The sequence below is a fragment of the Thamnophis elegans genome, chromosome 1, assembly GCF_009769535.1.
Source record: "Thamnophis elegans isolate rThaEle1 chromosome 1, rThaEle1.pri, whole genome shotgun sequence".
Taxonomy (NCBI): Eukaryota; Metazoa; Chordata; class Lepidosauria; order Squamata; family Colubridae; genus Thamnophis; species Thamnophis elegans.
In genome coordinates this window covers 173,007,525-173,024,632 of record NC_045541.1, presented here as the reverse complement: position 1 = coordinate 173,024,632, position 17,108 = coordinate 173,007,525, and the positions used below count along the sequence as shown (strand labels likewise).

The following is a 17,108-nucleotide window of genomic DNA, read 5'->3' as shown; positions in this document are numbered from 1 at the left end:
TTCCAACCTATTGCTGTTGTAATTAAATCCATTATCTTGCTGCCTGGCCATTCTCCAGTCTGCAAGTATAAACTCAGTGTACACAGTGGTATATTTTGCTCATTCTCCCAGGACCATCCCATTCCTGCCATAGTAAGACAAATTAGCAGGATTTGTGGGAGAAATCATAGAGTGGTATGCTTATTTCTTGCTACTTTTGTAAGACCCACCCTCATTGAGGCTTAGTATAATGTATCAATCTGGGAACTATGACTTATTTAGTAAGCAAGAATTCAAAATATAACTTTGAACATGTATAACAATCTTGAGGTCACTAAAACTTGAATTAAATCATTTATCAATCAGTATTCCCTAACAATATTAGGAAATTAATGCCACAAAAATATTCTCAGCAGAACAATATGGTGGCCATAAGATGATAAAGCAGTTTTTTTTAAAGAAATTGGGACCATTGGACTGGTTTAGCTGCTGCAGTAAATTTCCCAGTTCAAGCCTCCTGAATGTTTTATAAGAGTTCAGAAGTCTGAGTAATTTTGACCTTTTATTCTTCATGCCAGAGTATAGTGCAAAAATAATTGAATCATTTACCATAACCTGAATCTGTATTTGCCAGTGATTATAGATCTCACCTTAAACTATGTGGTTACCAATATACTTTCAATATACCTGCCCTTTGTGGTTAATTTTAAGAGGAAGATTGATAATATATTGAGATATTATGGAGAAGAACTCTTACCATTGCTGGGTAAAAATCCCATAAATTATGGTTTTCCGCCAGTTTGAATTCTTGACTACGAAGACATCCTGAAGGATATTAAATTGAAATTGCAGTTCAGGAATAGAACAGAGAAGGGTAGATTTTAAAAATGAGGTCCATCTTTTTTTTAATGTTCGCTTTCCACCAAGATCACCCTAGAGAAGGGAAAAATCAAATCCTGTTACAAAACTACTTAGCAAAATGTTCCAAAATGCTATACTTGTATTATTTCATCACTTTATGAAAATAAATCAAGCAGCTTGATAAAAACCACTGAAAAATGTGTGTGTGATAGATCGAGAAGATGCACCAAAGGAACTATGGACAGAGAAAATAATAAACACAACAGAAAATATTCATAATTGATTTGGAACTGAAATGTCGATATTTAATTCACTAAATACTAAACCTGTACAAAGCTCACAAACCTCTACAAAGGACTTATTTAGTGGTGATACGGGCGGCAAAATCTGCTCATTTTTCCGCCCTTATTGCGTCCGCAGAATCTTGCCCGGCCGCTCTGTTTAGGATAACCCGCTCCCTCCTGAAGGAGAGGGATGCGAGTGAACCCTTACAGGGAAGAGCTGAGGAATTTGTTCAGTTTCTGTCGGACAAAGTCGCTCAGATTCGGACAAACATGGACTCCACTTGGACAGTGCCAGCAGAGATGCCGAGGTAGAGCCTTGATCAATCTTTGTGGAGTGAGTTCCAGCCTGCCACTCCTGAGGAAGTGGACAAGGCCATGGGAGTGATGAGTGCCACCACCTGTCTACTAGACCCGTGTCCCTCCTGGCTGGTTTCGACCAGCAGGGAGGTGACACAAGGCTGGATCCAGAGGATTGTAAACACCTCTCTTTGGGAGGGGTCTTTCCCGCAACCTTTGAAGGAAGCGGTGGTGAGACCCCTCCTCAAGAAGCCTGCTCTGGACCCAGCTGTTTTTAAAAACTACCGTCCAGTCTCCAACCTCCCATTTCTTGGGAAGGTTGTTGAGAAGGTGGTGGCCTCTCAACTCCAATGGACCTTGGATGAAGCGGATTATCTAGATCCCTTTCAGTCTGGTTTCAGGCCTGGTTACTGCACCGAAACCGCTTTGGTCGCACTGATCGATGATCTCTGGTGAGCCAGGGATAGAGGACATTCCTCTATCCTGGTGCTTCTTGACCTCTCAGCGGCCTTTGATACCATCGACCATGGTATCCTTCTGCGGCGGCTGGAAGAGGTGGGAGTGGGAGGCACCGTTTTACGGTGGTTCTCCTCTTACCTCTCTGGCAGGTTGCAGTCGGTGTTGGTTGGAGGACAGAGGTCGACCCCTAGGCCCCTTGAATATGGGGTGCCGCAGGTTCGGTCCTGTCCCCCCTCCTATTTAACATCTACATGAAGCCGCTGGGTGAGATCATTCGTCGGTACGGGGTTAAATACCATCAGTATGCGGACGATACCCAGTTGTATCTGTCTGCCCCGTACCAACTCAGTGAAGCGGTGGAAGTAATGTGCCAGTGCCTGGAAGCTGTCAGGGTCTGGATGGGAATGAACAAGCTGGCGCCTCAATGCTGACAAGACTGAGTGGCTTTGGATGTTGCCCCCCAAAGACAATCCAGATATTCCACCTTTAAACCTGGGGGGTGAAATCTTACACCCCTCAGAGAAGGACCGCAACTTGGGTGTTCTCCTGGATCCGCAGCTGACACTAGAACACCATTTGTCAGCTGTGACCAGGGGAGCTTTTGCCCAGGTTCGCCTGGTGCACCAGTTGCGGCTCTATCTGGACCGGGAGGCACTCCAAATGGTCACTCATGCCCTCGTCACCTCAAGACTCGACTACTGTAACGCGCTGTACATGGGGCTGCCCTTGAAAAATGTTCGGAGACTACAATTGGTCCAGAATGCAGCCGCGCAAGCAATACTGGGTGTACCTAGATACACCCATGTGACACCTATCCTCCGTGAGCTGCACTGGCTCCCTATTGGTCTCCGAACACACTTCAAGGTGCTGGTTATTACCTTTAAAGCCCTACATGGCCTAGGACCTGGATATCTCCGTGACCGCCTCCTGCAACATACCTCCCAGCGCCCAATAAGATCGCACAGGGTGGGCCTTCTCTGGATGCCGTCGACTACACAATGAAATCTGGTGGCTCCTCAGGGGAGAGCCTTCTCTGTAGCTGCCCCAGCCCTATGGAACGATCTACCCCCTGAGATCCGGACCCTCCCTACTCTCTCGGCCTTCTGAAAGTCTGTTAAGACCTGGCTGTTCCAGCAGGCCTAGGGCTGCTGATCTCTGATTGAGCTTCAGCCCCATTAACATCGAGTGTATGTTGTTTCCTTTTTTAATTCGCTGTTTTGTATTTTAACTTTTTTAGTATTTGTTTTTAAACTGTTTTTATGTAAGCCACCTGGAGTCCTCCGGGATTGGGCGGCATACAAATCTATTAAAACTAAACTAAACTAAACTAACTCACTTCACTTCAGAAAATGAAACTTCCCTTTCTTTAAACTCACTTCTAGGAGCTGGTACGCCATGTCAAAGTAGTAGCCTTCAGCAACCTTTTATGCATATCTGCATTTGCAGAGACAAATTGTTAGCCAAAGCAAAGAGGCTTCCCTGGTGCTTCATTTGGTGCAGGTTTTAGGAGTTTTCTCAATTCTGATCTCAATTCTGTATTGAGGCATTATTCCACCATTTTGAATTAAGCTTGGTGAAACAAAGGAACAACACTTCCACAGCCTTACTAAGCCTTTTTCAGGACTGGGACATCTTGAGTAGGGAAACATTATGCATATGTAAGATCTATAGAATTTTAAGTTCTCTTGATGGTTAACTATCTGAGAGCTAGCTGCCTGTCTTCCTTCTTCTTAATACAGTAGCAAAAAGGAAAAATTGTGTTCTCAAGACCAAGTCAAAATAAAGGTCTCTCTTCCTTAAAGAGATGAACTACAATTTCTTTCTCCTAATTCTGTTTTCTCAATGAAAATATGAACTATTTCCTATCATCCCAATAACTCCACTGATTCCATTTTTCACAGTCTAATAGAGAAGCAAATGAGGAATTCAAACACGCACTTTGCAGAGTTGAGCTACTCGTGATACCCGAAGTTTATCGTAGAACTCAAACTCAGTAGCAGTTTCCGTGAAGAACACATAAATTCTGTCAGTGTCAGAGACTGCTTCATTCTCCTGTATGAGTTCCATATGAATAAAAGTGGGTTCTGGAACACATAAAAATAAGCAAGACTGTAAAGAAAATCCAGCAGATTTTAGAATTTTTGTTGTTGTAATCTGTAGTTTTAGCTAAAGACGGAAGAATGCGAAGAAGCTGTTGCTGTTCCATTTTTCTCTTTAAAATAATCAAAATGTCCAGTAAAATATGGGTAGTAATGATTTTATGAATTCAAAAGTTGTAATTTAAGTCTTTAAAAAATATACCGTAATAGTCAAATACATCAAAGTTCAACAGCCTAACACCTAGCTCCTGCATTAGCCAAATATGGCTTTGATTTCCACTTTCCTAGAAATATTCTTTACATTTTTCCTTATAATGTATCAAATAGCACCCCATTTGGCCTGATTGCTTTTTCCTTCCCATCACTCACCTCTTTATGTACAGTTGGGTGTCTTTATTTAAATCAATACAGAATTTATCAGTAAAGTATAAATTTTCAGCAGATACTGAAACTTGCATGAGTTAAAATGAGGACATGAATTACCTCATGGTGATATTTTAAATCCTGTCCTTTGAGCATAGTTGCTTGAGTCTGTCCATTTTCCAATTTTACTTCTTAAAAATTAGGGCACAGCAAAAATTAACACAGATTAACATAAGGCATCCGGCTATAACATGAAAGATTAATCTTTTATAAGAAGGATAATGTGTTATTACCCAAATTAAATGAGAGCAATTTTGTCCTTTTTAAAATAAAAGAACTGTTTATAGAAACTAATTAAATCGCCTTGCATCTTGTTTCTGTTATTATGTCACAAAAAGAATATGGAATCCTGCTGGCAAGTAAAACTGGTGAAAAATAAGCCTGTCAGTGAATTAAAGAACTTTATTTATGGATTAATTATCTGATTTTGAAGCACTTAATTAAATGAAATAAGTTTACAAATTATAAACTATCAGTGATGGAATCCTTGGGAGAACCTTGATATCATGCTAGAAAGTTATAATTAAATTTAATAAACAAGTATGTCATTTTTCCTAAGAGTAAACGACAAAGACTTGGTGCTACTCTTTTGACAGTTTAGTTTAGGACAGTCAACAAAGCAATTTATATTTCAGATACTATGAAAGAAAATCAGATAGTTTTGATAGGATTTAAAATGCATTAGGGATAATTGAGAGGAGAACTGAGGAAGGAATTCGAGGCAAGGCAGAGAAGAAATGGTGTAAAGTCAGTCCTGGGCTAGAAAGAACTTGAAGGAAAGTCAGGTAGGAATTGAGAATTTAAGTACTATGGAACTAAGTTTAAAAAGGGCTAATAAGAAATGTCCCTGAAGAAATATTATTGTGCTAAAGATCTAGAGAACTATATGTTAGGGAAGATAATCAATATCAAAGATATAAGTAAAAGGTATATCTAAAGGAAACAGGCCAAACCTGGCAGTTTTCCAAAAAGCAAGAATCTAGCAAAGCAAAAAGTGATGGACAAATTATTTCACTAAACATGACAAGAATATTTATGGAAAAAGACTCAACAAAAAGAAACAGAATTACCTTGTAGGGGAGATGGGTGGCATAGAAATTTAATAAATAAATAATAAATTAAATAATAAATTAAATAAGTAAGTAAGTAAGTAAATAATAAAAACTTGCAAGCAGATAAGATCCCCATGTCTGGAAGTAACTCTTTCACTACTGAAGAAGAGCAAAAAACATCAACAAGTAGGTCTGAGCAGTAAAATGTAATTGTATTGAAGCCTTCCAGAGCAGAGGTGGCTTTCAGCAGATTCTGATCAGTTCTGGAGAACCGGTAGTGGGAATTTTGAGTAGTTCGGAGAATCATTAAATACCACCTCTGACTGGCCCCACTCCCATCTATTCTCTGCCTCCTGAGTCCCAGCTGATCTAGAGGAAATGGGGATTTGGCAGTAACTTTCCTCTGGAGTGGGGAGGGAATGGAGATTTTACAGTATCCCTCCCCTGCCAAACTCACAAAGTCACACCACAGCCACCAAGCCAGACACAGCTATTCTTTGAAGAGGAGCTGTTCAGATTTCCACTATATCTACTTCTGACCATTAGTCTTAATATTTCTACCTGCTCTCTCTCGACCTCCACGTTTTTCCCACCCAGTCCCTACCTTCTAGGCTGAGTCACTCAGACCTATACCCACATTTATTCACTTGTTCATCCATGGCACTCCGCAAGGTCCCAAAGTCTTTCTAGTCCCTCATGGGTCGCCATCACTCTGTCAGCTCCTTTTGCCTTAGAGCTCAGCAGCAACAGCTCATGACCTGAGGAAATCTTACAGTACTCAAGCCCCCCAACCTTCCCACAAGTGTGCAGAGGATTTAAAGTCCCAGAGCAGTACATCAATAGAAAATATCAGGCCGTAGTATAGATGAGGGACCTGTGAACTTGAAACTTGAACAAGAGTCAACAACATGGGCCACTCTCCCAGGCCCAAAAGCAATCAATTTTACTGCCCAAGCCACATGTCCAAGGAGGTGGCAAAGAGTACACACTGCCCCAGAATCTGAGACAGTATTGGGCCTTGCCTGATTACATTTTGTTACCTCGCCACCCCAGCACCTTGCTTTGCCAGTCTTGCTCATCTTGCCCCTGGTATTTGACCTATTTGAACATTACCCCTGGTATGTGACCCATGACAGCTTGTCTGTCAGCACTTCAAGCCTCAAACTTCTTTGCAGCCTTTCTGGTCCCTTGCAACCCTTTGCAATAGAATAGAATAGAATTATTTATTGGCCAAGTGTGATTGGACACACAAGGAATTTGTCTTTGGTGTCTAAGCTCTCAGTGTACATAAAAAGACAAGATACATTCATCAAGAATCATAGCTTCAAAACCTATGTCAAAACTCAGTTGGTTCTGTCCTACTCTGGACAACTGTATTTACAATATATATCCCATGGTACTACTGGCTCCACTGACTCCACTTGTGCTACCAATGTTGTTGAGTCCAGTGCACACAAGTCCAGAGATCCCAAATGCTCTTATAGCTCCTAATCAAAGTCTCAGATGCCTCCATCTCCAGTCTAGAGTTATAGGTATACTGGTTTCCGGCGAACTATTTTTTACTTTAAGAACCTCATATGGTTCCTGCAGCCCTGCCCATTAATTATTATTGTTGTTGTTGTTGTACAATTGTATCACAGCGGCCAGTTGTTTCGCCGGATTTGGCATTGGTTACTAGTCGGGCCCCACCCAGGGGCCTAGGACGTCGTAACGTATTTTCGTAATATGCGTGCAGATCCAAGCAGTGCGGCTTTTTGCATTTGACTGATGGTGATTTTGTCAATTTTTAACTGTTTTAAATGTAATTCCAGTGCTTTTGGAATAGCACCCAGTGTGCCAATTACCACTGGAATTACCACTGCTGGTTTGTGCCATAGTCATTGAATTTCGATTTTTAAGTCCTGGTATCTTGCGATTTTTTCATGTTCCTTCTCAGCTACCCTGCTATCACCTGGTATTGCGATGTCTATGATTGTGACCTTATTTTTCTCAACCAGTGTGATGTCTGGTGTATTATGCGCCAGTATTTTGTCGGTTTGTATACGGAAATCCCACAAGATCTTGACCATCTGATTTTCAGTGACTTTTTCAGGCTGATGTTCCCACCAGTTTGTTGCTGTTTTAATATAATAATTTTTGCACAAATTCCAATGGATCATTTGTGCTACTGAATTGTGCCGCAATTTATAATCAGTCTGCGCGATTATTTTACAGCAGCTGAGTATGTGATCAACAGTTTCATCAGCTTCTTTGCAAAGTCTGCATTTGGCATCATCAGAGGATTTTTCGATTTTGGCCTTAATGGCATTTGTGCGGATAGCTTGTTCTTGCGCAGCCAGGATTAGTGACTCTGTTTCTTTCTTTAATGTACCTGTTTTTAACCATAACCAAGTTTGTTCACTGTCCACTTTATCTTTTATTTTTTCCAGAAATTGACCATGCAGTGCTTTGTTCTGCCAACTCTCCATTCTTGATTTTATCACATCTTTTCTGTATTCTTGTTTTGTCTGTTGGGCCTTCAGTAGATTTTTGTTCTTTACTTCGATTAATAGATGTTCTTGAGGTCTTTTAAATAATCAGCCAGTGCATGTTTTTCTTCTTCAACTGTTTGCTTCACTTGTAATAATCCTCTGCCACCTGATTTTCGGGGCAGGTACAGTCTATCAGTATCACCACGTGGATGTAAACTGTAGTGCATTGTCATTAGTTTCCTGGTTTTTCGGTCCAAAAGGTCCAAATCAGCTTGTGTCCAGTTAACTATGCCAGCTGTGTATCTTATAACTGGTATTGCCCAGGTATTTATGGCCTTGATTGTATTTCCACCATTCAATTTAGATTTCAAAATTTTCCTAACTCTGTTGGTGTACTCTCGCCTGACAATAGTTTTTACTTCTCCATGCTTGATGTTATCCAACTGCAGAATGCCTAAGTATTTGTAGGCTTCATTTTCTTTGCATTTAATTAGTTGGCCATTGGGCATTTCAATTCCCTCAGATGCAGTGATTTTGCCCCTTTTTATGGATACAGTGGCGCATTTTTCCATGCCAAACTGCATTGAAATATCGGTGCTGAATACTCGGACTGTATTTGTCAATGATTGGATTTCTATTTCTGACTTTCCATAGAGTTTCAAATCATCCATATATAGTAAATGCGAAATTTTTTCAGCTTTTTTGGCTGTTTGGTAGCCTAATTTCATTTTTTTTAAGATTACTGATAGTGGGATCATTGCGATGATGAAGAGAAGAGGTGAAAGTGAATCACCCTGGAAAATTCCTCGCTTGATATTAACCATTCCGTAGCTCTCATTCCCTACTGCCAACTCAGTTCTCCATTGTTTCATTGCCTTTTCAGTAAAGGATGTAATATTTTTGCTAATGCCAGTTGTTTCTAAGCATTTTATGATCCAACTATGTGGCAGTGAGTCAAATGCCTTTTTGTAATCAATCCAGACCATATTCAAGTTCGTTTTTCTGTTCTTACAATTTTCTAATATCATTTTATCAATTAGAAGCTGATCTTTTGTGCCCCTGCTCCTTTGTTGCCTTTTTGCTCTACTGGCAAGATGTTGTTTGTTTCCAAATAATCCATCATGTTATCTGCAATAATGCCTGTGAGTAATTTGAAGGTTGTTGGTAAGCATGTTATTGGTCTATAGTTTTCAGGTGTTGTTCCTTTAGTTGGATCTTTCTGAATCAAGTATGTTTTTCCAGTTGTCAACCATTCATCAATTTGGCCCTTTTGTAAAATTTCATTCAGTTGCCTGGCCAATATTGCATGTAAACTGGTCAGATATTTGGGCCAGAAACCATGTAATTGGTCCTTTCCAGGTGATGTCCAATTCTTTACCTTTTTAACTCGATTTTTGATCATCTCAGTTGTTATTTCTAATACTTGCATTTGTTTGTTGCCAATGCTTTTCTCAAAGTCATGTATCCACTTTGCTTCCTTGTTGTAGTCCTTTGCATTTTCCCACAATTCTTTCCAGAATTCAACTGTGGCCTGCTTTTCTGGTTTTTCACTTTTGGTGTCACCATTCACATTAAGACTTTGATAAAAACGCCGTTGGTCTGATCGAAATTGCTGATTTTGTTTATATTGGATGATTCGTGCCTCATATCTTTCAATTTTTCTAGCTGTTGCTGTTATCTGCTGTTTTACAATCTCTACAGCTTCATTGATGTTTCTTGTATCCAATCTATATCTTCTGATTAGCCGATCTATGATTTTGTTGTTTTTAAGCCGTTGCTCATGCATGTTCTTTAAGTTACTAGCATCTGCCCTTAATTTTTTGATTTTTTGTTCTAGACGGATTTTCCACTTTGGCTTTGATGCTTTTTCTGTTGTGTGACTAGGTACTTTAATTTTAATGCCTAGTTCATTAGTGACTATTACAGCTGCGCTGTACATTAACTGGTTTGTTTCCAAGATGGATCCCGGTTCAATTGTTGAAAACACTGCATTAACCATTTTCATGATAGGGGCCAAAATTTTCTTAGGCACAGTTTTTAGTGATGGTAAACGTTGCCTTTCCTCATTAAGCAGAAAATGCTCCATGATCTTATCCTTCAATTCTTTTTGTTTTTGAGTTAGTTCATCAGTTGGTTCAGTGATAACTGGTTCTAGTGGTGGTGATATTATTTCCTCCCCGAGAGCTTCTTCTGGGAGTTCTACTATAGTGTCTTTAGTTGTGTCTTGAATATCAGTTATTTCCGCTTGTGATATTGTTTTTTGGGTTTTGCAATTTGCCTGAATTTCCTCATGTTCAACTTCACTAAACACTTTATTCCGTATAATAAATCGCCTTTGATCTGCTAGTCGTTGTTCACTAACAGTTGAATCTGGATATTGTTGTTTCCATAATTCATACATTCGCTTTAAATATCCTCTTTTTTCTGGCTCTGAGTTGTAGTAACAGGCCATTATGGCACGGTTTTCATCTGCACTATATTTTTGTCGTTTTGTTGGCTGGTCCACTTGTAGCCCACTTGTCGACGGATGTCCAGGGACCCCAACATCCGCCGCGGCCCTTGTTAACCCGCGCGACGACCGATGCGGTATGGAATTCTTATTCGTTTTTTTCACCATATTGTATGGGTTGGCGGGGTTTTTTTTACGGGACCAGATGCCAACCTGATCCCAACCTTCCTCCTTTCTCATCCGGGCTTGGGACCGGCAATGGCGGAGTTACCGGAGTTATTATTATTATTATTATTATTATGAGTCCCCTTAGGGAAAAGGGTGGCCTATAAATCCTAATAAATACAAATACAAATTATTATTATTATACAATTGTATCACAGCGGCCAGTTGTTTCGCCGGATTTGGCATTGGTTACTAGTCGGGCCCCACCCAGGGGCCTAGGACGTTGTAACGTATTTTCGTAATATGCGTGCAGATCCAAGCAGTGCGGCTTTTTGCATTTGACTGATGGTGATTTTGTCAATTTTTAACTGTTTTAAATGTAATTCCAGTGCTTTTGGAATAGCACCCAGTGTGCCAATTACCACTGGAATTACCACTGCTGGTTTGTGCCATAGTCGTTGAATTTCAATTTTTAAGTCCTGGTATTTTGCGATTTTTTCATGTTCCTTCTCAGCTAACCTGCTATCACCTGGTATTGCAATGTCTATGATTGTGACCTTATTTTTCTCAACCAATGTGATGTCTGGTGTATTATGCGCCAGTATTTTGTCTGTTTGTATGCAAAAATCCCACAAGATCTTGACCATCTGATTTTCGGTGACTTTTTCAGGCTGATGTTCCCACCAGTTTGTTGCTGTTTTAATATTATAATTTTTGCACAAATTCCAATGGATCATTTGTGCTACTGAATTGTGCCGCACTTTATAATCAGTCTGCGTGATTTTTTTTACAGCAGCTGAGGATGTGATCAACAGTTTCATCAGCTTCTTTGCAAAGTCTGTATTTGGCATCATCAGAGGATTTTTCGATTTTGGCCTTAATGGCATTTGTGCGGATAGCTTGTTCTTGCGCAGTCAGGATTAGTGACTCTGTTTCTTTCTTTAATGTACCTGTTGTTAACCATAACCAAGTTTGTTCACTGTCCACTTTATCTTTTATTTTTTCCAGAAATTGGCCATGCAGTGCTTTGCTCTGCCAACTCTCCATTCTTGATTTTATCACATCTTTTCTGTATTCTTGTTTTGTCTGTTGGGCCTTCAGTAGATTTTTGTTCTTTACTTCAATTAATAGATCTTCTTGACTTTCTTTTAAATAATCAGCCAGTGCATGTTTTTCTTCTTCAACTGTTTGCTTCACTTGTAATAATCCTCTGCCACCTGATTTTCGGGGCAGATATAGTCTATCAGTATCACCACGTGGATGTAAACTGTAGTGCATTGTCATTAGTTTCCTGGTTTTTCAGTCCAAAATGTCCAAATCAGCTTGTGTCCAGTTAACTATACTAGCTGTGTATCTTATAACTGGTATTGCCCAGGTATTTATGGCCTTGATTGTATTTCCACCATTCAATTTAGATTTCAAAATTTTCCTAACTCTGTTATTGTTGTTGTTGTTGTTGTTGTTGTTATTGCTGCTGCTGCTGCTGTTGTTGTTGTTGTTGTTGTTGTTGTTATTATTATTATTATTATTATTATTATTATTATTATTATTATGTTAATCTTTGGTGAGATTCACAGTCTTTGGGGCTGGTTGGTAGCTCAACAGCTCGAGTCCTAACCAAGGACCTAGGAACTGTTAAGGTAACGTCGGAGGATATAAGCTGCTCCAAGTAGGGTGGTTTTTTGAAGAGTCAGAATGTTCAAGTCAGGTAAATTTAGAATTTCCAAATAGCGAGGTAGCCCTTTAGGTATTGCTGCAAGGGCTCCAATTACAATTGGGACAATACATGATTATTTATTTTTATTTTTATTATTATTTTGAATAAATATTAAAAACATTGGACATAGAACGACCTTTCTGGTATTGTCATTTCCATGCATATTTTAACAGAACAACAAATACAGTTTCTACTTATTGTACATAGCTACATTAATCTTAACACATCCCTTATCCTCCTTTATATATTTATCTATGTATTATCCAGTTCCAATTTTACAATCCTCAAATATTCTGTTCTGACTCCTTTTCCTCATTTCCAACCATTGATACATTTAGTTCCAAATTTCATAATATTCTGTCTTGTCTCTATTTTTGATTTCCAGTGTCAGTCTGTCCATTTCTGCACAGATCAAAATTTTCTTTATTGTCTCTTTTTTGGTGGGGGCATCTCTGTTTTTCCAATTTTGTGCATATACCAATCTTGCTGCAGTTATCACAGCATTAAATATCTCACCCCTTTACTATATTTTTCTTTTAATATTCCTAATAGTTCTGGATTTAAATCAACCTTTTGATCTAATATCTCTTCCAACCATGTCCTTATCTGATGCCAAAAATTTTTGGCTTTTGTACATAACCTCCACATATGATAAAAAGATCCTAAACGCAAGTTACATTTCCAACACTGCGGAGATTGATTCTTATTCATTTTTGCTAACCTCGTGGGAGGAAGATGCCACCTATAAAACATTTTGTACAAATTTTCTTTATACAAAGTGGCTATTGTTAGTTTTCTATTTCTTTCCCATAGATCTTGCCATTTGTCCAGTTTGATGTTATAACCAAAGTTCTTGTCCCACGTTACCATAGTTTCCTTCACTTGTTCTTCTGCCCTTCTATATATATATAGAACAGGGACATGCAGTCAGGGGAGGCAAAGCCTCACCACTGTCATCATGAAAATAAAAAAAAATGTAAAAGGAAAAAGGCTGAGCTAGTTGCTGCCAGAGTCACAGTGGATGACTCTGCGTAGTGCTTAACTGTTTAAAAAAACGTCTAAAAAAAGTGCCCTCTATAGGAGGAGGCGGGAGAATGAGGTGCCTCTTCTAGTCTGACTTTATGATCACTGGAGCAGAGCTAAGCAAGGGTTAAAAGCTGAAAAATTCCTGATGTAATGAGGCACTGCCTCCTCCTGTAGAGGGCACTTTTTTAGAGGCTTTTTTAAACAGTTAAGCAGAGTCATTCACACGGTGACTCTGGCAGCAACTAGCTCAGCCTGATCTCAGCTCTTGCCTTTTTCCTTTTACATTTTTTTTCTTTTCATGATGGCAGGCAAGAGCAGAGTTGAAATCCTCTCTGAAACAGCTGGAAAAGGTATGTGTGTGGGTCAGAGGAAGGGGGAGAAATTCAAACTTCATCCTCAAGTGTAGATCCCTCCCCAAATGTAGTTTGATTGCATGCAGAGCTACGTTGCCTTTTCATACATGCACACACACACACACACAGACACACACACACCCCTGGATAAAAGTATATAAGCACAGCTTCACTGATTACAAGTTTGAAAAGGCAATGTGGCTCCACCTGCAATCAAAGGCTCGGATCGGAAGGCAGCAGGGGAATAGGGGGGGTGTATGGCAGAGGAGCTGCTTTCAAGCCATTGGAAAATATATCCAATCCAACTTCTGTGTTTGTTTGAGATTGAGTGAGTGAGAGAGGGATCCAACTTCTGTGTGTGTGTGTGTGTGTGTGTGTCTGTTTGAGAGAGGGGGAGGGTGGGATAGAGGGAGGAAGAAGGGGGAGGGAGAAGAAAAAGAATGAAAGAAAACTTTTTCGCAAAGGAGAAAAAAAATGTTGTCGCTTTAAATCGGAACTGAGCATGTGGAATTCTGGGAGTTAAAGTTCACAAGTCTAAAAAAATTTGAAACCCCTGTGTCAGTGCCTCACCAGCCATAAACCTCACCGCACGTCACTGATATAGAACTATATAGAGAACTACAAGATATTCTAGGGCAAACACTAATTGAGGTATTTAATGTAGTATTAAGAGAAGCAAAGACATCAGCTTCATGGGTGGAGGCAAACATCGCACCGATTCCAAATACTGATTTGACATTTATTAAAAATTACAGGCCCATATCATTGCTAAATTTGGACTATAAAATATTCATGGCAATAATGGCCAAAAGATTAAAGAGGTTTCTTAATGAATTTATTCACGTTGACCAAAATGGTTTCTTACCAAAAAGACAAATAAGAAATAATATGAGGACAATATTGGATGTATTGAATATTATGAAGTGCATAGTGAAGTACAAGTGGCATTGATATTTCTGAATGTGCAAAAGGCTTTTGATAATGTCAGTTGGGATTTTACATTAAATACCTCAATACCTCAATTAGTGTTTGTCCTAGAGTTTCTTGTAGTTCTCTGTATAGTTCTGATGGCCCATTGGGACCTGGCAATTTATTATTTTTCTGTTTTTACATTGCCTCTATTAATTCTGACATTCTTATTATCTTTGTTCAGCATGTATCTTTTGACACTTTGGATAATTCAGTTTTTATAAAACATTGTAGTACTTTTTCTTCAATATCACATTCATCATCCTTGAATAGTTTCTTGTAGAAATCATGAATTATATTTTTCTTCTCTACATTTTGAAAGAACACATTTCCCTCCTCATTTTGCAGTTCGTTACTCCACCTTCTTTCTTTCTGTTTTCTTAATTTGTATGATAGCCATCTCCCGTTTATTTGCGTTTTCGAAAAAGTTTTGGTTGCTTCATTTTATTTGTTGTGCTCAATCTTCCTTCTCGAGAATGTTCAATTTATGTTTAGTTAGGGCTGTTTGTTGGGATCCTTTTGTAATCCAACCTCTAATTTCTTGAGTCCTCTTCCAAACTGTTCTGTCATTGTTTCTTTTTTAAATTTTCTTTTGCCATGTAAGCAATCACGATGCCTCTCATATAGGTCTTTGCAGTGTCCCAAAGATTTTGTAAATCTGCGTCTTCTTTTTTATTTTCCTAGAAGAACAAGCACTTTTGTTCTTTTATCCTTGATATAAATTCTTCGTGTTTTATGATTGATCTTTTAAAAGTCCAACTCATCGCTTTCCTTTGTCCCCTTAATCTTATTTTAACTGGGTTATGGTCTGCTCAGAGGTTGGTATCTATTTCCACTTCTTCCACTTCTTTAGCTTTGTCGATATCCAAACCATATCAATTCTGGACCATAATTTGTGTCTGCTCGAATAATATGTGTACTGATTTTCCCCTTGGTTTCTCTCTCTCCAACTATCCTGAATATTCAACTCCTCTACCATTTTAAAAAACGTTTTAAGTAGTGTTCTTCTATTTCCTTTTCTTACTTTGCTACTTTTGTAATCTAACTCTCTATTGACTATTGCATTGAAGTCCTTCATAATACAAATATTACCTTCTATTTTCCCGATAATATTATGCAATTTCCTATAAAATTGTTCTTGTCTCTCATTTGGGATGTAAATTCCTACTAATACGACTCGCTTTTGATTTAATATTACTTCTACAATGAAGATTCTACCCTCATTATATTTATAGATTTGCTTAGCCGGGATCTTCTCATTGATATGTAACACTACCCCTCACTTTTTGTATTGTGTTAGCGATGCAAACATACTTCCCAATTTGGGGTAGGCTAATAATTGTTCATGTTTTTTTATGTGCATCTCCTGCACCACTATTATATCCAAATTCATTTTACTAAGTTTGTTGAATTTTTTTTTTCCTTTGGGGGGGGGAGTTCAATCTATTGATATTCAAGGATAGGATCTTAATTTCTTCCTGCATTTCTCTACCTGTATCTAGGTCTTATCGCCCTTGTAGATCTAGTTTCTCTTATTTCTTTTAAGTCTTCCCTCATCATTTCCCATTATTCCTCCTTTCCCACTTTCCATCTCTCTGGTTAGCAGTTCTTTCTCTTCTATGACCGATGGTCTTGGACCTCCTTCTTCTCTTGCTTCTCTCTCCTCTATTTCATCCTCACTGCCAAAGTTCTGTTTATAGAGTTCCTCCGCTTTGTCTATAGTGTCTACTCTGAAACTTTTTTCTTGCCATGAATGCCTCCATCTACAGTCTAGAGTTATAGCTATACTGGTTTCCGATCAACTGTTTTTGACTTTAAGAACCTCATATGGTTCTTGCAGCCCTGCCTTCTCCAAGTACAACTGATTTATCTGATACATTCATTTCAGAGGGAAACATTACGGATTCTCACTGCACAAGTTACATCAAGCAAACTTGAGAAAGATGAATTTTAGTGATAGTTCCTATTTTATAAGAAAGCCCTATCTCCCCACCCACAACATATTGATAACTACCTTCAGTCTATTTTAAGGAGGAGTTGAGATGTAATATTCTGAATGTATTTAAGATTTATTTATTTACAAGACTTACCTATAACCACCCATTTTAAAAAAATCTGGTAAGCTACATAAACAAACAAAAAAGCCAATAAAACCAAAATATGGTGCCTGAACTATCCTTCTCTAATGCACCCAATGAAACCATGGCCACGTTCTAACCTCACCCTATCCCAAAGCTTGATAACTTAATGTAAATTGGCACAATTTAATAATCACGGACCATCATTTGATATTTTACTTTGTTTTTATGTATTGTATATAAATTTGTGTTGTTATTGGCTGTAAAATACCATGCCTCTGGATTCTGGTGATATATCAATATCAGAAATCAATAAATAAAATACTCTGGGTATATTCTAGGGTGTTCTGAGTAAGATTTATAGAGCAATTAGCCAACTTGTGGACCAAGAATGAATGGGGATGGAAGCAGCTCCATTATTTTAAT

The 17,108-nt window shown here is 38.7% G+C and overlaps 1 protein-coding gene across 1 annotated transcript in view; it reads right to left on the bottom strand.

The window, feature by feature from the left end:
• Window positions 1-17,108, bottom strand: part of LOC116506551 (semaphorin-4E-like) — a 45,170-nt gene that overhangs the window by 10,423 nt on the left and 17,639 nt on the right. The window contains exons 7-8 of the mRNA XM_032214350.1: window positions 3,819-3,964; window positions 737-912 (exon numbers count right to left, since the gene is read on the bottom strand). Coding sequence (XP_032070241.1) covers window positions 737-912; window positions 3,819-3,964 — 322 coding nt within the window. The remainder of the gene's footprint in view (window positions 1-736; window positions 913-3,818; window positions 3,965-17,108) is intronic.